This window comes from Dendrobates tinctorius, unplaced genomic scaffold, assembly GCF_039654945.1.
Source record: "Dendrobates tinctorius isolate UK_male_01 unplaced genomic scaffold, ASM3965494v1 ptg000049l, whole genome shotgun sequence".
Lineage (NCBI taxonomy): Eukaryota > Metazoa > Chordata > Amphibia > Anura > Dendrobatidae > Dendrobates > Dendrobates tinctorius.
The window spans coordinates 27,479,058-27,501,370 of NW_027361717.1; the positions used below are offsets into that span (position 1 = coordinate 27,479,058).

Below are 22,313 nucleotides of genomic sequence, written 5' to 3' on the forward strand. Positions count from 1 at the left end.
CCTGAGAGAAGGATTTTCCCGTTGCCAGTGAGGTTGGCTTGAGCCACCAGTGCAGGGACCTCCTGGTTGCCGATGTTAGCCGGAACTTCCTGTCGAGGGAGAAAGGATTCCTGTCCCAGGACATGAGGATGGCTAGTTGAAGAGGCCTGAGGTGAAACCGGGCAAATGGTACCGCCTCCATTGCTGCTGCCATCCTGCCGAGGACTCTCATGGCAAACCGGAGATCGGGGGGATTGCGGAGGAGTATGCGAACTCCTAGACGGAGAGCCAGTGCCTTGTTTCTGGGAAGGAGCACCAGACCCCTGGAGGTGTCGAATAGCATCCCCAGGACGGTCAGAGACTGACTCGGGGTAGTCGATGACTTCTGTAAGTTGACTAACCAGCCCAGGCGACTCAGTGTCGATTGTGATTGAGACGCTGACCTCGCTGTCCTTGAAGGTGGAAGCCTTGATGAGAAGGTCGTCCAGGTATGGAACGACTACTATGCCTCTGGAGTGTAGAAAGTCCATGGTGGCAGCCATGACCTTGGTAAATGTTCCGGGAGCCGTGGCAAGTCCGAATGGGAGAGCCACGAACTGGTAGTGGTCCTGGTCGATTGCGAACCTGAGAAATCTCTGATGGGCGGGAGCAATCGGTATACGCAGGTATGCGTCCTGTATGTCTATGGAGGCGAGATATTGTCTTTGCTCCATGGACGCAATAATGGACCGAAGGGACTCCATGCGAAAATGGCGAACTCGTACATACTTGTTGAGTTGTTTTAGGTCTAGTATGGGCCGGACGCGGCCTCCTTTCTTGGGGACTACGAATAGATTGGAGTAGAACCCTCGGAAACGTTCGGCCGCGGGAACCGGTACTACGACTCCTGCTTGAAGGAGAGAGGAAACCGCTTGGTGGAAAGCACAAGCCTTTTCTGGCGGTTTTGGTGGAACAGAGAGGAAGAACCGGTTTGGTGGACTGGAAGTGAACTCTATCTTGTATCCGGAAGACACTATTTCCCTGACCCACCTGTCTTCTGTAATAGGCAGCCAGACTTGCTGAAAGAGTAGAAGTCGTCCGCCTACGGGTTGGGTGTCTTCCGGAGTTCGTGAGTCATGATGAGGAGAAATTCTGAGGTTTTCCTCCTTTGGGCTTCGCCTGGCCTGTTTTCGACTGCCAGGTCCTGTCTGGCCTCTGTGCCGCCCGTGGGTTGTCCCTGCGTGGAGAGCGGTTACGATTTTGTGCTGGACGCGAGGCGGACAAGCCCGAAGAATTCCGAAAGGATCAGAATCATGTTTGGTTACGCCGTTTGAACGTGCGTTTAGGTTTTAGTTGAGGGAGAGAGGTACTCTTTCCCCGAGCGGCATTGGATATCATTGTGTCCAATTTTTCACCGAAAAGCCGTCCACTGAAGTACGGGAAATGCGTGGGGGACTTCTTTGAGGCCGCATCCGCTTTCCATTCCGGCAGCCAGAGGATACGCCGAATCGTGATGGCGTTTGATGCTTTCCCCGCTACACGTCTTGCAGAATCCAGGGCTGCATGAAGCATGTAATCTGTTACCACTGCTATTTGAACCGCTTGGTCCGACAGCTCAGGATTTGAAGCTTGGAGGCCAGTTTGCAATTTTTTGGCCCAAGCCAGAATGGCCTTGGCCGCCCATACTGAAGCGAACGCGGGAGCCAGGGAGGCCCCTGCCGCTTCGAAAACTCAACGAGCCATGCGTTCTACCTGCCCGTCTGCAGCGTCCCTGAGGGTTGAGCTATCTTGCAGTGACAGGAGGGTCTGTGCTGCTAGCCTAGAGACTGGGGGGGTCCACTTCGGGCGGATCTGTCCACTCCTTGGATCAGAAATGTCCAGCACCCGATGGATGGAAGAGATTATGTCCTCAACTAGCGCTGTGTTGCTAGGGGGACAAGGGACCAGAGACGTCTCCGTTTCGTTGTCTGAGTCGGAGTCACAGATGCCTTCCGAATCCTGCGTACCGCTGAGGCGTTCCCTGGTGGGCAAGCTGGGGCGAAGGCCTTCTGTCGTCGGGGATCGCTGTGGAGATCTGCGTTGTCTGTCTCTGGTAGGGGACGGTCTAGTTGACCAGGAACTACGGTATCTCTCCCAAGAGGGGGGATGACCGTGTGCTATGGGATGACGCAGAGGAACGCGACGTGTGGGTGCGCTTACGTCTGGGAGAGCCAGAAACGGCCTGTCCCTGAGTGGAGCTGTCCTTTTGCTGGGTAACGCTCATAGCCGAGACATGACCCTGCAGAGCCTGAAGCAATGTGGAGGTTAGGTTATCTATGGACTGCGTCATAGACTGCAACATCTGGGTAGCCCATTCCGGCATGGTAGCAGCCGCTGAAGCATTGGAAGGAGCCTCTTGGGGTTCTGACCCAGTATTCTGGATACAGTCCCGACAGTGCGGGTACGTGCTGCCACTGGGGAGAGTGGTATTGCAGGCTGTGCAGAATGCATAAAAGCAGTCCTGCCTGGTTCTCTTGGACCTTGAACACGGCATAGTGCACAGAGTGCGGAAGGGCTGGCTATGAGAGGGCACTACAGGGGTGGCTATGCAGGGAAAAACCTATAGGAGAGCCTTACAGGGAATCCGGATTCACAGCCGAGTAAAAAACCAGGCTGTGATCTTACCCCACCAGCGTGCCCCTAGTTCCAGCGCCGAAGATCCACAGTCCTGTGCCCCCCCGGAGACTGGCTGGCGTGGTGCTGCTGATGCCTGCAGTAGAAATGGCCACCGAGAGGATGAGGAGGGAGAAGGGGGCGGAGAGCTGAGAAAGAGCACGCATAGATGTGTAAAAACGCGCCCTTTCTGTCTCGATCCGCCCCTTCTATGACACTGTAGAGTGTCATATTTGTCATCCGGGGGGGCGGGCCAGGGGGGAGGAGAGGAGGTGGCGACCTCAGCTAGGCCGAAGTCGCGGCCTAAATTAGTTAGAAAGGGCTCCAGGCCGGAGCGGAAGTCCGGGAGGGGGTCGGATCTGAACCGGACCCCCCCCGGATAGAAAGGCAGGATAGCGGTGGGGCCACAATCAGAAGCGGGGCCCTGTGATGGGTCCCCCTGAGGCGCTATGGAGCTGGTGCTGCCGCAGAGCCCGGGGCGCAGGGAGCCCTGTGTCTGTATGTGCCATGCCTGCCCGCACTCCTCCCCCCCCCCCCGGCCCCGACAGGAGCCCGCAGCTGCACTGGGTTCCCTGGATACTGTGAGCTGCAGATTGCCGTGGTACAGACCCTACCTGAGGCGTCTCAACCTAATTCCCCCAGAGGGGGATTAGGGATGGTGCTGCTGTCACCATCAGGGGGCTTCCTCCTCGTGTCAACCTCAACCCAAGACCAAAAGGAATTGGGGAAGGAGGGGGGTCTCGACTTCAAACCAGCACCCGCAGGACTGGGGAAGGAGCGACATGGGGAACAGCCATCTCAACTTCAACCGGGCACCCCATAATAGGGGGCCGAGGAAGGAGCCATGCCTGGAGTCTCAAAGGAGACCCACTTTTCTTCATCTGTCATCCGGAAAAAAACAGAATGAAAAAGAGAAAAAAATTCTTTAGGTGTGCCTTCTATGCGACACTAAGCAAAAACTGGAGAAGGCTGATGCCGTCCAGGGGTGTATACTGCAGAGGAGGAGCCATAGTTAATCTTTTTCAGATTATGCATAGTGTCGCCTCCTAGTGGACAGCAGCATAACACCCATGGTTCTGTGTCCCCCAATGAGGCGACAGAGTAACTTTTTTATTTTAATATTTTACTTTTTTAACTTAGTCCCTGTATGAGACTTCAATTGTTATTTTTCTGATAACTGGTCTCATGCATTGAAATATATATGAGACTCGTTAGTTTTACACTGTCAGATCACCTGTTAAGACTCAGCTGTGGGCTGAGTCTAACAGGCCACTGTAGCTGGCAGACCAGTAGGTCATCACATGACCACCGGCTGCCATGACAATGCTCGGCAACCTCCATGATGTGATCACATCTCATCACAGGGGGCGTCAGAGAGATGAGTGAAGCAGCGCTCTCCCACTCGCCATCTTCTAAATGCCCCAATCGGTAAGGTTTACCACCAACATAGGCACTGAATGTGATGTGATCAGAGCCTACTACATTATAGTTAACAAACCAAGAATATAAGAACTTCATGCACGGACAAAGTTTCACATAACTAATGTCTCTTCTTTCAGCTTAGTTTCATAAGGATATTACAGAAAACGCAGTGGTAGACTACTGACTTATTAACAGATTTTAAGAATAGGCAATGAACCATTCACAGTATTGTCAACTATTCAGCAGTGTATGGAAAAAGTCTAATTTGAAAGGATACGGTAATACATGACATAACACATAAGAAGTGAACGTGCACACAAATACTTATTACTAAATATTTAGAAAAATATTCAGAATTGAGAGTCCTCAGTGGTTGATACCTTTTAATGGCTAAATGAAAAGCTGGTAACAAATTGCAAGCTTTCGAGACTAATCATGTCTCTTCATCGAGTAGTCTCGAAAGCTTGCAATGTGATACCTTTTAATGGCTAACTGAAAAGATGGTATCAACCACTGAGGACTCTCAATTCTAAATATTTTTCTATCTACTGGCTAACACGGTACAAAGATATACATCTTTCCTGTACTAAATATTTACCGTCTCAAAACTGCCTTTATGCATGAGGTCAATGGGTGGTCGAAAAAGATCAGCCAACGTAGTCAATTTCTTATCAACTGCTCCTCCGTTCCGCAACTCCTGTTCTTGTCGGACTATGGAAACACAGGAAGAGTAGGAAAACAAGTTTTAGGTATGAATTAAAGGGGTTGCCCCATAATTATATATCCATTTTCTGGTAGATAATGTAAAAGTTAGAAGGGGTTTTCCCACAAACAAAATACATTTTAATCAACAGATCTTAGATTATTATAAGTTCCACAATGCTGAGAATCTTTTCAATGTGCCCCTGCTGTGTACTGTGTAATGGCTGTGTCTGACCGTGCAGGAACATGTTCTGATCACACCACAGAGTATAGAGACTGGACAGCACGGGATGACAGCTGATTCTTTGTGAGGTAAAACACAGTTTAACCCCTGGCAATTTTTGTTTTTCGTTTTTAACTCCTTTTTCCAAAGGCCATAAGAGAACTTTTTTTTTTGTTTTCTTTTTTGCCAGACGAGTTGTGCTTTTGAATGACACCATTCACTTCACCATATAGTATACTAGAAAATAAATGTATTCTTCTATGCAGATAAAAAAAAAAATTATCTGTGATGTAGACAAAATTTGTAAGAATAAAAGTTTGTGCTTTTGTCTGGCTCCATTTTCCCAGACCTGCAGTGTTTAATCATTATTCGTGATCTAGGGCTGGGTGAGGGCTTATTTGTTGCACCATGAGCTGACATTTTTATTTATACCATTTTGGGGTAGATAAGATGTTTTCATCACCTGTTAATGCACTTTATTGCAATGTTGCGGCGGCCCAAAAACAGGATTTTTTGGGTTGCTTACCGTAAAATCTGTTTCTCGGAGCCTTCATTGGGGGACACAGAGACCATGGGTGTATGCTGCTGCCACTAAGAGGCTGACACTATGCACAAAAAAAGGTTAGCTCCTCCTCCGCAGTGTACACCCCACCGACCGGCAGGAAGTTCCTCAGTTAGTGAGAAAGCAGTAGGAGAAGTAACAGAATAGATTGAAAGCAGAACAAACAACTCAACTGTAACAAACCGACAAACATAAGAACAGGAGTTGTAGAACATGGGAGGGTGCTGTGTCCCCCAATGAAGGCTCCGAGAAACAGATTTTACGGTAAGCAACCCAAAAAATCCTGTTTTCTCGTTCGCCTTATTGGGGGACACAGAGACCATGGGACGTCCCAAAGCAGTCCCTGGGGTGGGAAACAAACTTCCATCAGGCCAGTGGACTCGCCACCGCAGCCTGCAGAATCCTTCTACCTAGGCTGGCGTCCGCCGAAGCGTAGGTGTGGACCCTGTAGAATTTCACAAAGGTGTGAACCGATGACCACGTTGCAGCATTGCAAAGCTGCAGCGCGGAAGCTCTGTGGCGCACCGCCCAGGAGGCACCCACCGCCCGGGTAGAGTGCGCTCTGATCCCTGGAGGGGCCACTCGATGCTTGACCCGGTATGCCTCCAAAATTGCCGATCTGATCCAGCGCGCAATAGTGGCCTTTGAGGCTGGGTGATGAACAGAGAGTCTGACTTCCGCAAGGAAGTCGTCCGGGCTAGATAGACTCTCAATGCCCTGACTAGGTCCAGCTTGTCCAAAGACCGCTCCCGAGGGTGAGCTGGGCTCAGGCAGAAGGATGGCAGAACAATGTCCTCATTGAGGTGAAACGAAGATACCACCTTCGGAAGAAAAGAGGGCGGAGGCCGCAGAACTACCTTGTCCTGATGAAGGACCAAAAAAGGAGAGTGGCAAGAAAGTACCGCTAATTCCGACACGCGCCGGATGGAGGTAATGGCCACCAGAAAGGCCACTTTCCAAGAAAGGAGGGAAAGGGAAACATCCCTGAGAGGTTCAAAAGGAGGACCCTGCAGAACCTGAAGAACCAAATTAAGATCCCAAGGATCCACGGGAGCTCGGTACGGAGGAACCGTGTGAGCCACACCCTGGAGGAAGGTTTTGACCTGGGGCCGGGAGGCCAGCGTTTTCTGAAATAAAATGGACAGTGCCGAAACTTGACCCTTCAAGGAACTGAGAGCAAGCCCCGCATCCAGCCCTGTCTGAAGAAACGCCAGAATAGAAGGGAGCGAAAAAACCAAGGGCGCGATGTCATTGGCCTCACACCAGGAGAAATAGGCTTTCCAAGTACGGTAATAGATCTTCGAAGAAGGCGGCTTTCTGGCGCGGATCATGGTATGAATTACCCGATCAGAGAATGCTGCCCGTCTCAAAACCTCGGTCTCAACAGCCACGCCGTTAAATTGAGCGACCGAGAATTGGGGTGGCAAATCGGGCCTTGAGACAGCAGATCTGCCCGTCGGGAAGCTTCCAGGGGGCGTCCGCAAGAAGGTTGACAATGTCTGCGAATCAAGACCTTCTGGGCCAATTTGGGGCGATGAGGATGACTGGAATCCCCTCTGCTTTGATTTTCTTCAACAACTTGGGAAGAAGAGGCAGAGGAGGGAACAGGTAGGGGAGCACGAACTGTGACCAAGGGACGGCCAGAGCGTTGGCGCCCACTGCCAGAGGGTCCCGAGACCTGGACACGAATTGTGGGACTTTCCTGTTGAGGCGAGATGCCATGAGGTCTACATCCGGGGTTCCCCACCGACGGCAGAGCAGATGAAACACCTCCGGATGTAGGGACCATTACCCTGCCGCGAGACCCTCGCGGCTGAGGAAATCGGCGGCCCAGTTGTCCACGCCGGGAATGTGAACCGCGGAAATCGTTGGAACAAAGGTCTCTGCCCATTGAAGAATTCTGGACACTTCCGCCAGGGCTGTGACACTCCGTGTCCCCCCTTGGCGGTTGATATACGCCACCGCTGTGGCATTGTCTGTCTGAATCCTGACAGGCAGGCCCTTGAGGCGCCTTTCCCAGTGGACGAGAGCTAGATGGATCGCCCGTATCTCTAGGACATTGATCTGCAGAGCTGATTCCTGAGTCGACCATCGACCCTGAACAGTGTGATTGCGGAACACTGCACCCCAGCCGATGAGGCTGGCGTCCGTAGTGACAATCTGCCAGTGAACGGGAAAAGACCGCCCCAAGAGAATGAGGGGAGACGTCAACCACCCGTTGAGAGACCGCATGATCCGGCAGGAAAGGCGAACCGGACGATCCAGAGACAGAGCCGACCTGTTCCACCTGGACAAAATGGCCTGCTGGAGTGGCCTGGCGTGAAATTGGGCAAAGGGAACTGCCTCTATCGCCGCCACCATCTTCCCCAGGACCCTCATGGCTGACCTGAGGGATGGAAATCGTGTGATCTGTAATGATCGCACGCCCTGCTGCAGGGAAAGAATCTTGTCTTGTGGGAGAAATACCCTTGACCGACGAGTGTCGAACAGAAGGCCCAGAAACACAAGGTGTTGAGTAGGGACCAGACAGGACTTTTCCCGGTTGACGATCCACCCAAAACTGGACAGGGTGTCTAGAACGATCGCCACACTTAGGCGGGCCTGTTGAAAGGAGGGAGCCTTGATCAGGATATCGTCGAGGTACGGAAAAAGAACGAGACCTCTGATCCTCAACAAGGCCATCAACGCCGCCATAATCTTCGTGAAGACTCTGGGAGCGGTGGCGAGCCCGAAAGGAAGAGCGACGAACTGGTAATGTTCGTGAAGAATCGCAAACCGCAGGAACTTCTGATGTCCGGGAAATATGGGCACCTGTAGATAGGCATCTTGGATGTCTATGGAACCCATGAATTCCTGCTCCTCCATGGAAGCAATTACCGAGCGAACTGACTCCATCCGGAAGTGGCGAAGGCGAACTCTCTTGTTGAGTAACTTGAGATCCAAGATGGGTCGAACTGTCCCGTCCTTTTTCGGCACCACAAACAGGTTTGAATAAAACCCTGTGAAGCGTTCCGATTCGGGAACGGGCACAATCACCCCGGAACTGAGAAGAGAGGCGATAGCCGAACCGAACCCCGGGACCAAGGCCGGATCCCTCGGCGGACGGGATTGTAAGAAACGATCCCGTGGAAGAGAAATGAACTCTATTTTGTATCCTGTTGATACAACCTCTCTGACCCAAGCGTCCTCTACTGAGGCGAGCCAGACGTCGCTGAAGAAGAGAAGTCGACCTCCCAATTGGAAGGGACCCACGGGAGACCGATGGTAGTCATGCGGACGTAGACCGTCCAGATCTAGATCTGGACGGTCTTCCCTGGGAAGAGTGGGACCGCCAGGACGGAGTGGGCCTGAAGGAAGCCTTCTTTCTTTCCTGACGTGCCTGTGGCCTTTGCTGGTTGGAAGGGTTTTCCGCCGTATTGAAACGGCGGAAAGTCCGACAGGGACGAAACTGACGCCTTGGAGGAGGTCTGCGAGGCTTGGAGGGGAGAAGAGAACTCGTACCTCCGGTAGCGTCCTTAATAATCTGATCCAATTGTGATCCGAAGAGACGCACTCCCTGAAAAGGCAGATTGGTCAGAGACTTTTTAGAGGACAAGTCCGCCTGCCAGGCCTTGAGCCAAATTGTACGTCGGATTGCCACGATGTTACTTGACGCCTGAACTGCGCAAGATGCGGCATCCAAGGAGGCAGAAAGCAGATAATCCCCCGCATGGGAAATCTGATTGGCGAGATCGGCCAAATGCTCTGGTCGTGCCTTATCCAGAATGCCCTGCCGAAGGTCATCTGCCCAAGTGGATATGGCCTTTGCTGCCCAAGAAGAAACAAAGACTGGACATACCGCTGCTGATGCCGCTTCGAAGGCAGATTTTGCTAGAGATTCTATGATCCTATCATTAGAATCTTTTAGCGACGCCACACCTGACAGCGGAAGGACCGTATTATTAGAAAGTCTGGACACGGGAGGGTCCACCGAGGGAGAAGCGGCCCAGTTGTCCGTGAGCTCTTTAGCAAACGGGTACAGCACGCCGAGACGCTTTCCTCTTTGAAAGCGTCTGGTCGGATCTTCTCTCTCCTTTGTAAAAATCTTTCCAAACTCAGAATGGAAGGGAAACACCCTGGATGGTGTTTCCGCCCGTCTGGACGAAACCTCCTGATCTGAGGATTTCGCAGGGGCGTCAGCGATGTCTAAGGTATGGTGAATCGCGGCAATGAGGTTTTCCACCGTAACCTTCATGTTCGCATCCTGGTCCGAATCCAGCTCTAAGACCCCTTCCGATTCCGAAAGCGCTTCGCCTGACTCGGGGGAGGAGGCCCGAGAGGGAGACTGCTGGGGACTATGGGGTGAGGTAGGACGAGGGGAGGACTCCGCCTGGAGGTCCTGCCTGGGCCTCTTGCGACTGCCGCTGGCTGGCTCAGATGGGACGTCCTGAGACGTGCTGGGTCCCGCCGAAGCTCCCAAGGGCAACTTGTCCAGAACGGCTACTAGGGACTGAGACACCTTGATGAGGTCTGCCACTGACTGTGATTGAGAGGAGGCCCAACCCGGCATGGGGGGCTCACTCGCCCCTGGGGCTATGGATGGCTCCTGAGCGGCGTCGGGCTGGACGCAGAGCGGGTACGATCAGACTTAGCGTTGGACATAGTGAAAAGAGAGGCAGTGCCGGCCGGTTGGGGGACAGAAGGCAGAGAAGGGTGTCAGTCTGCAGGTGCAGAGCTACTCATGGTCCGGTGTCCCCAAGGGCGACGCTCTCTGATCTGGCTGCAGGATGAGGCCAGGCCAATCCGGCTGAAAAAAGGCCCAGCGACCGAAATCCGGCAGGGAATGAGGTCCGGCTGGCAGGCTGAGAAGATGGCGACCACCAGGGAAAGGGCGCGCTGCCAGAGGTAGAAGAAGGGCGGAGCTCGCTGCAGAGATCCCCTTAGCACCGCCCGCTGTCCAATAGCAGGCTGGTGTGAGGCAAGGGGGCTGGGAAGGCCTAGGATGGGCGGGAGAGAAGCCCGCTTAGAAGGGGCAGGGGGCGTGGCCGCGACGCAGTGGTAGGCCCGAGATGAAGCCGGGGCCTAAATTAATAGCGCCGGCCGCCTGTCAGCAGGGGGTCGGCGCGGAAGACGCGCCGCAACACCGGGCCGCAACCCCGGGCCGCGTCCCTGCTTCCCACAGCCCGACCCCTGTATACCCCTGCCGGGATGAAGAAGAAACGGGGGGGGGGGGGGGGGGGCGCAGAACAAGGCCCGAAAGAAAAGGGGCCTTCATGGATGCGGCGACCGTGGGGAGAAGCGGGCGCGCAGGCCCTACCGTGGTCCCCTGGCGACCGCCTTAGGATGAAAACGCCGGGGGACCGCTAGACCGCGTACTCACCCAGGCCGTGGGCCACAATAAAGGTACCTGAGAATCCCACGCTGTCTGTCGTCTTTATGGAATCCACGCCTCGTCCAACCGTCAGGCTCTGGTAGGCGAGATAGTGGGAGGCGCGGGGCAAGGACCGTCCGTATAGCTGGCACGCACCTGTGCGAGGCTCCTGGTCCTGCCGCAGAGACCTATGAGGATACGGGGTGGCAGTACACGCCGTACTCATAGTCTCTTTGTGGGAGTACGGATGTGACTGTTCACTCCGTATCCCTCCGAAACCTGTAAAGGAACGACGCACGACGAGGTAGATAGGGGTCTAATAAAAGACCCGTGTCCACCTCCTACTGACACTAAGCTAAACTGAGGAACTTCCTGCCGGTCGGTGGGGTGTACACTGCGGAGGAGGAGCTAACCTTTTTTTGTGCATAGTGTCAGCCTCCTAGTGGCAGCAGCATACACCCATGGTCTCTGTGTCCCCCAATAAGGCGAACGAGAAAAAAAATTCTGGAGTTTTGAGATATTTTTCTTGTTACACCGTTTATAGATCAGATTAAATTACCTTATGTTTTCATAGAGCGGACATTTCTGAAAGCAGCAATACCAAATATGTGCATACTTTTTTACATGGGGCAAAAGGGGGGCGATTTGAATTAATTTCTTTTATATTTTAGAAACTTTTTTTTTTTCCCCACTCTAATTAATAGTCCCTTTAGAAGACTTGAAGCTGCGATCGTCTGATCGCTTGTGCTACACCAAAGAAAAATCATGATCTATGAACGCCGGCCACGAGCCAGTGTTCAAAGGAGATTCACAATGACAGGGGTCTTCTGCAGACCTCCAGCTGTCACTATAATCCATTGGCGCCCCTCAATCACATGACAGACCACTGATGGGTAGGATTTGTGATGTGCTTCTGGCTGGTACACGTTAAGTCCTGCTGTCAGAGACTGACAGAGGGATTTACATGGTTAACAGTCTGCGATCCACCCGCGGCTGTTAGAGGCACATACCAGCTGATTAAAAAAAAAAAAAAAATCAGGTGTCCTGATTTAAACACATGCAATAGGGGAACTTATTTTTATTGCTAGATCTATTGATTAAAATGTAGTTTGCTCATGCAAAAAAAAAAAAACTTTAAATTTCAAGTAATAAAATGCTCATGTGTCCAGACATTACTGATGTTTGTCATGGCACTCCGATGTACTTTCGATTCCCTCTCAGAAAATTCAGCTAATGTGTCTGGTTCTGATAAAAAGCAATAACCATTAGTGATCAGTGAACATGCTCGGAAAAGGAATTATCCGAGCATGCTCGTGTGCTAACCGAGTGTCTTTGGTGTGCTTGAGTCTCCGCGCCTGCAGGTCTCGTGGCTGTTCGACAGCCGCCACACATGCAGGAAATGAATAACAAACTTATTTTTCAGCACACGAGCGTGCTAGGACAACACGTTATCCAAGGAAGTCCACGCACCACTAATAACCATACGCAGTAGTGTGACATGCTACATGGACACCATAGAGTGCAACATAAAAATGTTGAGAATTGCATGGGGTGACCGTGTAACAACATATTTCTGTAAGTGCTACAGTTCCCCACTACCATATAAAATGGACTTGCAACCTTCACCAGTCATAGTATAGAAGCTTTACTTACAGATTTGTCAGCAGACAGAGCCAGCATGTAATTCATCTTTCTAATCCCATTATCAGATCTTTACCATCAGGGAGTCATTTAGGTAAAGGGGAACACACTCTGGATTTGATAATTATGTTGTGACCAAATTATTTCACAAACATTTATTGGACCATGACACGGACACTTACTGGTTTCCGTCTGGAAATCTCGGAATCCATCAAATATTGACCGAGCTGGTCTTCGTCTTTTGGGAGCTTTAATAGATATAAACAATTATATTTATTATATTGAACAGTTTGATAGAAAAAAAAAAAACTATTAACCCCCTTCCCCACCAGGTGATTTTTTTTTTTTTGTTTGTTTTCCTGCTTTTGTTTATTCCTCCCCTTCTTGCAGGAACCATAATCTTTTTGTCTGCCACATAGCCTTATGAAGCTTGTTTGTTGCGGGACGAGTTGTAGTTTTTAATGACACCATTCAACGCACTGGAAAATAGGGGAAAAAAGTCCAAGTGCGTTCAAATTACAAAATAAAAAAAGCAATTCGCTTTGGGGTTTTGTATTTCTGGAATCTGAGCCTGCATCAAAGACAGGAACCCGACATAGCACATAACATGTCCAATGTCAGGAGATGGTTAAAGGGAATCTGTCATGTCAAAAAATGCTATTAACCTGCAGATATGGGATTAATCCTCAGATTAAAAGCACTTCAACACAGTTCAACTGCTGCACTGAAGGGCCTCACTGCTGTGAGGAAATTAACTTTATTCCTCCCAGCAGCCTCCAGCTTTCTGTCATAGGGGTGCAGCTTGATTCAATGCAAACAATCGGCCCTCCAAGATTGCGTCCTGGGGGAACAAAGGAGTAGGTGGTACGGAAACGCTGTTAATGCTGCCAGGGGCATTAAAGGAGTTAACAGCAGCAGGCGTCATTCACTGTCACTTGCTGCGGTTAGAGACAGAAGATGGTTGTATAACACAGCAAGTGTCTGACAAGTTTGAAACAGGCTCAGCTCCTGAGCCTGCAGCGAAGACAAGAACTCGACATGACAGGAACGTCCAATGTTGAGATGTGGATAAATAATGAATTATTCATAATATATACAGGACTATTTAATTCATAAGATTTTACCCAAAGATTATGAAAAGTAACAAAACAACTGAGATAAGCATGACAATTTACCCAAAGTAACAAAATATTTTATCTTATAACTTTTTTCTTTCCATCATGGAATTCTTAGGGTATGTGCACACGCTCCGGATTCTGCTGCGGATCCGCAGCGGTTTTGGCCCTGCAGATCCGCAGCAGAATTAGCTGCGTTGTACAGTACCATTATATCCTATGGAAAATGGAAACCGCAGTGCAGACTGTGCGGAATTTTCCGCACAGTTTTTGCTGCGGTTTCCAATCCGCAGAAAGAATTGATATGTCATTCTTTTCTGCGGATTCCGCTGCAGTTTGCCATCTCCTCCATTGTAGAGATGAAAACCGCAGGGCAAAACCGCAGGTCTTTTGTCCTGCGGATTTTGCAAAATCTGTGCGGAAAAATCCGCAGACCAATCCGCAGCGTGTGCACATAGCCTAAGGGTGACATATCCCCCCACATTTATGATCACAGTGGCAGAGGATGGAGCCTATGCTAAGCTGCTCTCATTAGTTCACATTGTATTAGCTGAGTAAACACATCTGTGACAGCCCCGAGGGACACTTCCCGGGTAACAGGAAACACCCAAATCTCTTACCGCCAAACACTTCTGGCTCCACAAGGATTTCTTGCTTCTGTGGTATAGGGGCTCGGACATCATCTCTGAAAAAAAAGTACACATCACGTACCAGTACAGTAAAATAAGAGAAGTACTATGGAGTGAGCACCACAAAAAAACAACAGTAACAGTAGAAGAGGAAAACCCATCTTACAATTATCACTCCCCATCAGAGAATCGCATGCAGCAGTAAGGATGGCAAGTCGTAAACATCTGCCATCTCAGGGCCGTAAATGTACAATATCGGGGTTGCACAGAGTAAAGGCCCTTTTACATTTAGCGATGCTCCAGCGATCCCGACCACGATACAACCCGGTCAGGATCGCTGGTGCATCGCTAAATGATCGCTAGTGAGCTGCCACACAGGCAGATCTCACAGCGATGCAGCAGCGATACAGCGGACGATACTTACCTTTCAGACGCGGCGATCCTGACGTCCTCCTGCCCGCCTCCACACGTCGCTCGTCGGCGCCACAGGAAGCGCCCGACGAGAAATGGAGCCAGCCAATCTCGCTCGATCAGCAACAGACAACGGGGGAGCCGGTCGGAGGTAAGTATCACACATAGCGATATCGCTATAACGTCACAAAATCGGTGACGTTATAGCGATATCGCTATGTGTAAAACCCCCTTAAGAAGCTGAGCAGGTGTCATTAGTAGCCACAATAAGCTGTGACTCCCATCAAGACTATTTAGGCTAGATACCACTTCAGGGTAGACAGAGGTGGAGGGCGTCATGCACATCGACCAGGACAGTTTTCCATCATCCTTTCCACCAACTGAATCTGGAAAGAACCTACAGTTCATTGCTCGCACCCAATTCTAATATTCTCCCCAGAGATCTGCAGTGGAGCAATGTTTCTCCTACTCTGGGAGGGAACGGTGGATTCTAGTTATGAAGATTACACTAAAAATCTCAAAATTAATAGGTTTATTATTTGAATATACAATGTGCAGTTAACAGCTATACTAAAGGCCGTGCAGTTACCAGCATATCCTTGTCCATTACAGCAGTCAGGCAGTGCATTTGGGATATAAGACCCAGGTATCGAGCATCTTTTCACTGTAACATACGGTTGTGCACATATCCTTAGTGCTTGTGCAGACATATTCCTAGCAACAAGGTAAAAGCCTATCTCCCACCCAAAGGAATATTAATTACTTACTCTACAGCAGGATGAGCTGTGGACGCTCCAGCAGAACTCGTGCTGGGCTCCTCTGCAATACCTCCACCGTCCAGGAACATAGTCACTGCCATTTCTAGATTTTGACTGCATGCTTCTAACATGTGTTTGCCAATGCTTTCACTGGCACCTAATAAAACAAAAGCAGAAATATAGTTTTCATTCAGTGATGTGTTGTATTCATAAGTGTCATTATTTTGCAGCTACAGTGAGGGGATGCAAAAAGAAGGGAAGAAAAAAAAAAAAAAAAAAAAGACTTTTTGTTGTTGTTTTAAAGGGGTGTCCAGTAGGGACTTTACACAACTGCTCCAATCAAATAGCACCCGCAGCAGTGAACAGAAAGCCAACACTGTGGTCCATGATCATATGTCCGTATAGCCTGAACTGGGTGAAGACCATAGAGTGGATACAAGAATAGCTTTATTTATTTTATTTAGTAAATTATGTTACCAAAGTCAGTTCAAAGAGGCTTGGATACATTTTTGGAAAAATATATTACAGGTTGCAGATACTAGATTGTGTGATGGGGCGTTCATCCAGGGAACTAGCCCAATTGCTGTACGTGGAATTGGAAGAACGTTTTCACCTAATATGGAGCCATTAGTGCCTGACTCCTGGGGTTTGAGCGTTGCTCTTAATCATCGTCTTAGTCTCGACCGACTGGTCTTCCTTCATTTTCATCTGCGTTTAGTCAGTGTGTCACTTTTTACCATCAGTAATTTTCTAGTGTGATTTTTCTTTTCTTAGCTTCTTTAAATTTTAAACAAATTAGAATATTACAGAGAGCTAACACACAGATTGCATCTGAGTATCGTCAGATTTTTTTCATGGACCCACAGACTTGCATTGGCGAGTTTGATCGGTGACTCAAATCAAAATCGGACATCTTTTCATACCCATAAACTGTAATGGGTACATGTTCTACCCGTGAAATATACAGACAGAACGAATACATGCACCACTAACGCCTGAATGAGATCTAAGTCACAGAACGTTGACACCTGAACCATTTAGGCGAGATGTCAGACCAAGGAGTCAGGACAGCAGAGAGGAACGGTTGTCATTCTGGTTGGACGTCTGCGCCATCACTTTTTGCGTCCGTGATTCACTATGCCCGTTTATCACAGGGACTTTTTCAGGTGCTTTATAAGATATCCAACTAAGATTTGCGTGCCATCAGGTTTCTCACCTACATGAGATTTCACCTCCTCTTTTGAGGGCGCCAAATCCTAAGGCCGGGGTCACACTTCGTTTTGGCAGTCAATTAGATGGACTGCGTTACAACGCGACATAACACAGTGTAACGCAGTCCGTTAATGCTGCCATTGACCCCCATTGTCGGGCGCATCGCGACGCATGCCGTAAAGCGGTATGCATTCGAGATGTGCTGTCATTCAGTGACGGAGCCTCAGACGCGGGCTGCAGTGTCTGAGGCTCCGCCACCGCTAGCGCAGATGAATCTTCTGGCTAGCAGGTATAACATAATGCGATCGCGTTATGCTATACAGTTAACGCAGCCCGTCAACGCTATGCGTTGAACGGGCTGGGTTAACGCAATATGAACCTAGCCTAACTTTTGACCCCTGGTTAATGCTGTAGTGGCAGCCAAGGTAGCAGATAGGAGCAGTGAAGGCCCTTGCTAAGCTTCACTAATTCATGACCCTTATCAGAGACCTTATTTGTGTAGCACTCAACACCAATTAAGTAACACTTGGATAAAGATGAATGATACCGTAAATACTGTAGAAGACAGACACCAACTGCAACTTACTTACATGTGATACCGAACAGTTGCAATCAATTACAATAGAAGACTATCCTCTGCTCAAGATCACATCATGGGATCCATCTGATCTGCAATCTGTCTTATCATGGAAAGCAGAAAACTTACTCTACAGAGTGATGATGATGATGCCAGTATGAATGGAGCATTAACTCATTCTGTAGAGCAAGCCCATAAGTCATGACTTCTGTTACATCATTCGGAGAGGCATTTGATCTGCCATGGCTACACATCCGGGACAAGGCAGCCATCTTGGTGCCACAGAAGGCTGATTTCACCAGGTCATTTTCCCCTGATCGTCACTAGGCACATTTTTGTTTTTTGCACAAATTTGGAAATTTCTAAATAAATTTTTGCCTCTCATTGGGCAGCACGGTGGCTTAGGCTGGTTTCACATTTGCGTTAAAACAACGCTGCGCCCTGTGCCGTTAAGCCCCGCCCCGAGCCGGCTCCCTGCCCGCCCCATCCGGGATCACCGCCTACTTTCGCATTTGCACGCATGCGATCGGCGCACCCTATCTTTAGCATAGGGTGCGCCGATCATGCGCTGCCAGTGTGAATGTATGGTGCTGCGCACTTTTGACGGTGCACCGTGCGCGCCGAAATGCAGCATGTTGCATTTCGGCGCACACGGCGCACCGTCAAAAGTGCGCAGCACGCTACTTTCACACTTGCAGCGCATGATCGGCGCACCCTATGCTAAAGATAGGGTGCGCCGATCGCATGCGTGCAAATGCGAAAGTAGGCGGTGATCCCGGATGGGGCGGGCAGGGAGCCGGCTCGGGGCGGGGCTTAACGGCGCAGGGCGCAGCGTTGTTTTAACGCAAATGTGAAACCAGCCTTAGTGGTTAGCATTGCAGCGCTGGAGTCCTGGGTTTGTATCCCACCAAGGACAACATCCGCAAGGAGTTTGTATGTTCTCCCCGTGTTTGCGTGGGTTTCCTCCCACATTCCAAAGACATACTGATAGGGAATTTAGATTGTCAGCCCCATCAGGGACAGTGATGATAATGTGTGCAAACTGTAAAGCGCTGCAGAAGATGTTAGCGCTATACAAAGATTATTATTTTCACAATATGTTGGGACTCTTTTTTTCCCACAAAGGACAACGAAAATACATTTAAGGCCATGTGCACACGATGCATTTTTCCTGCGAATCCGCAGATTTTACCGTGCAGAAACGCTGCAAGTCCTCAAAGTGATTTACAGTACAATGTAAATCAATGCAAATTAAAAAAAAACGCTGTGCAGACGCTGCGTTTTTCTCCGCGCGTTTTTTGTGCGGTACAAAAAATGCAGCATGTCACTTTTTTTGTGCGGTTTTCCACCTGCTCCATTCTCCAAATCTGCAGGGGGAAAACCGCAAGAAAAAAGGAAGAAATCCACAGAAAAAATGCAGGTCATTTGACCTGCGGATTTCTTCAAATCTGCTTGGAAAAATCCGCAGGAGGAAAATCTACGTGTGCACTTAGCCTTAAACTGTTTTTGGTTAGGTTAGAACCCGCCATTTGGACTGGTGTGTGCTTTTTTTCTCATTTTGATTTAAATTTTTCCTGCTTTTTAATTTATTATTCCACACACTGTGCCATCCACACAGCCATAGAAGACAACAGGGGGATTTCAACACTAGAACTGCATTTATTTTTTTGGAGTTTTCCCCGACATTAGTAAATTCGGCCTCCTGTCTGCACAGCAGAGCTCATTCGGGTGTTAGTGCGCAGCAGATTTTGAGCTCGTGACGATCGAGTGTGCTGGGTCCAGATCAGGAAATGATTAGTTGTATAAATACTGAGTACACGGCGAACGGGAAGGCAGAAGCACTAAGAAACCAACTCTGCTTTGTCTGTGGGGAATAAGGATATATTTCACAGCTTCTAAAACGCCCTTGCAGGGTAACACAGGGAAAGGCCAAATATTTTAAGATGGTGGATGGTTTGCAAAATGTTTAAGGGGTGTTGTCAAGGTATCCACTATCTGTAGGAAAGGAGACAAAGGCCAAACCACTGGGACTCATGCAGATTCTAAACACCAGGGCTCAGAAGAGCGGCGTGTGAATGAGGGTGATCATGTGCATTCTGGAATGGAGCAACAGTGCGCACGGTCAGCCTCAGCTCCACTCACACGGGGCTCGCCCTGGTTGCTAGGATCGGTGGGGGGCCGAGTGGTTGCGCACATGGATGGGGGAGAACTTACAAACTCGAGAACACATCTTTAAATATGTATTTTTTATGGTCACAGAGGGTACGGCAGCAGATGTGACATTACACACGCAGAGGCCATCGCCCCAACCGTGATGGGGGTGGCCATAAGGCGTGAGGGTCCTCGATGGCAAACACTGGGGGCGATGAGTCACCGCCATACAGCAGCTTCTACGAGAGGACATGGCAGCATGGAGGGTCTGTGCCCTCTATGAGATGTGACAGGAAGAGTTGTCATAGTCTCAGACTGCGCCCGTACACACAGGTAACGGTGCAGGAGCCACACACTGGCACCAGCACACAGCCGCTGCCAGTCACTGGGGAGAAGCCCCTGCCCAGCACTGTCCCGGGCAGCACTGCTCCTCTCAGGCAGCCATTACCGCAGTGCCACCCTGGTCCTCGGCCTTCTGCTCACCCGTGATAGAGATGAACTCCCTCAACAACTGGGCTGCGACCCCGCCATCCGCCTCCATCTTCTCCGCGCCACACAACAACAACCGCTGACGTCACCGCCGTCCCCGCCCAGTCCGCTCGTGCCCGCGCGGCTGTGAACACTAGAGGTACATATAGCCCATTGCTGTAGGACTCGTGTCTTATCCTGCCCCAATACCCTCCGTGCAGCGGACGACACTGCAGTTGTGGTGGCTTGTGCACATAGTCCCCGGAGAAAGAGAGCGGGGATGGTGAGCGGCGGTAGCAGGGGTTAGGCGGCGGCCATTTTTCTGGAGACCATAAGACCAGTCTGAATGCTGCTAGGCTCCCCTCTAGTATCTTACGTACGAATCCTGTAGAACTGCGCATGCGTAGCTATATCAAACAATCTTTATTTATACGTCTGTTATTAACAACCGTGGGGTCGGTGGTAGAGGGGTTTGGTTGAGTAGCCGCCATGTTTGTGACGATGACCACGTGTTATATGGAGTGTAGTGATAAAAAGCACAACTCTATTTATTGCTCCGTGGTCCACGACAGTGTGAATATGAAACGCTTATCAGTAAACGATGACGATGCTGAAGTTGGTTCTTTAGCAGATTTTTTCTTTGAAAAAAAAATAAATTTTTTTTCACACGTTTAACAATAAGCAAAAAATTATCCCAGTAGTAAAATACAATATTGTGGGGGCCCAGAGGGGAACACGGCACCTGCAGAACCTTTACAAGTGGCCTAAAAATGGGCATCAGTGTGGGCGCCGAAGAGTCACGAAGAGGGTTAAAGGGAACCTGTCGCCAGAAAAAACGCTATTGACCAGCAGATACGGGGTTAATCTAGTCTATTAGGCCAGGATCACACATGTGAGAAACACTGACACCGACACTGCCGCCAGCACTCAGGAGCGGAGCGTGCGGCCGCACAGCAATACATGGAGCCGCACGCTCAGCTCCCGAGTGTCGGGTATTAACATGCGAAACTCTGCCGTGTTTCTCGCAAGTGTGATCCCGGCCTTAGTATTACTAACCTGCCCTCAGCCGAACCTGGCCCAAACAGGTCTGGGCATAAGAGCTGGTTTTCGCATTCATATAACTAATGTTTTTAAAGGGTTAAATAACTGGGCCACTGATCTAACACAGCAGACGATGCCCCCGCATCAAAATGTGTTCTGGGCCTAAATCCTGGCATCACAGTGTGTAAATGGCTCATTTTTACTAGTTTTAATAACCCAGAACCCCAGTGCTGCATAGCCACCGTGCTCCCCACTGTGCTGTCCTTCAAGCATACCCATCATAGCCCACTTTGATGCTTATTTTTGCCACCTGTAAATATTCTTTTAGGTGCTGTCAAGTGCTGACTTTGTTGCCCATAGCAACCAATCACAGCGCAGCTTTAATTTTTTTTTTAGTAGCGGTATGAGAAATGAAAGCTGCGCTCTGATTGGTCACAAAAAAAAAAAGTTTTTCAAATTTTTCATAAATCTGTCCCAGTGTCACTTATCACTCAGCCCAGCTTAAGCTCTGGTCACGGTCTGTTCAGATTATTCATTTATTTGTTCCATTCTAGGAACAAGCGGAGCAAGTGATCCATCGCATCAGCTGTGCAAAGGGAAGCAGAGGGGGTCCCTTAGATTATCATGGGGTCCATCTGGGTTCTGTTTTTTAAAGCAGAAGAAAAAGTTTTTTGGAATTCTTTATTTAAGAATGTTGGAATGAATTACAGCATAATCGTGCACAAACAGAGAAAAAGCAAGCGTGTACATTGAGTATATCAACATTCATTTTATATATGATGTACAAACTTAGGGAGTCTGGGAGTGGAAGAGAAAGGAAAAGGGGGGTACCAAACAGGGAAAGGAGGGATAGGGGAGTAGATGGGGTGATGTCGTGTTGAGAACTAGCAAATATTCTCCTTTGTAGTGGAGAGACTAAAAACAAGTATAATTATATGTAGCATAAACATAGTTTGTTATTCTGTATAATTCCAAGATTTATAGTATAATCTTATTTTGATATTCATGCCATTGGTGCCACATTTCACGGAGCTTGTCCTGTTTGATATGAGTCAAGCGAATTTTGAATATATACTATATATACTATTACGTTGGGGTGACACATGCAAGTGCAATGCGAGAAACTCGCGCAAGTCTATCGCATCAATACCGGCACTCGGGACCAGAGTGTGCAGCTGCATGTATTTCTATGCAGCTGAACACTACAGTCCAAACCGCCAGCGGCAGTGCCGGATACTGAGGCGAGTTTCTCGCATTGCACTCGCAAGTGTGACCCTGGCCTTAGATTCGTTGATCTATTCTGAAAGGGAAGGGTGATCATTGTCTTTCCAATGTCTGGGGGATCAGTGTCTTTCAAATGTCAGGGGGATCAGTGTCCTTCCAATGTCTGGGGGTTCAGTGTCTTTCCAATGTCTGGGGGTTCAGTGTCCTTCCAATGTCT

The 22,313-nt window shown here is 49.5% G+C and overlaps 1 protein-coding gene across 1 annotated transcript in view; it reads right to left on the reverse strand.

Annotated features, from left to right (window-relative positions):
• The window catches only part of UBXN7 (UBX domain protein 7), an 82,036-nt gene extending 61,937 nt beyond the window's left edge, over positions 1 to 20,099 (reverse strand). The window contains exons 1-5 of the mRNA XM_073576591.1: positions 19,847 to 20,099; positions 15,433 to 15,580; positions 14,246 to 14,310; positions 12,693 to 12,758; positions 4,631 to 4,743 (exon numbers count right to left, since the gene is read on the reverse strand). Of these exons, the coding sequence (XP_073432692.1) occupies positions 4,631 to 4,743; positions 12,693 to 12,758; positions 14,246 to 14,310; positions 15,433 to 15,580; positions 19,847 to 19,904 (450 nt within the window). The 5' untranslated portion in view covers positions 19,905 to 20,099. The remainder of the gene's footprint in view (positions 1 to 4,630; positions 4,744 to 12,692; positions 12,759 to 14,245; positions 14,311 to 15,432; positions 15,581 to 19,846) is intronic.
• Positions 20,100 to 22,313: the final 2,214 nt, after the last annotated feature.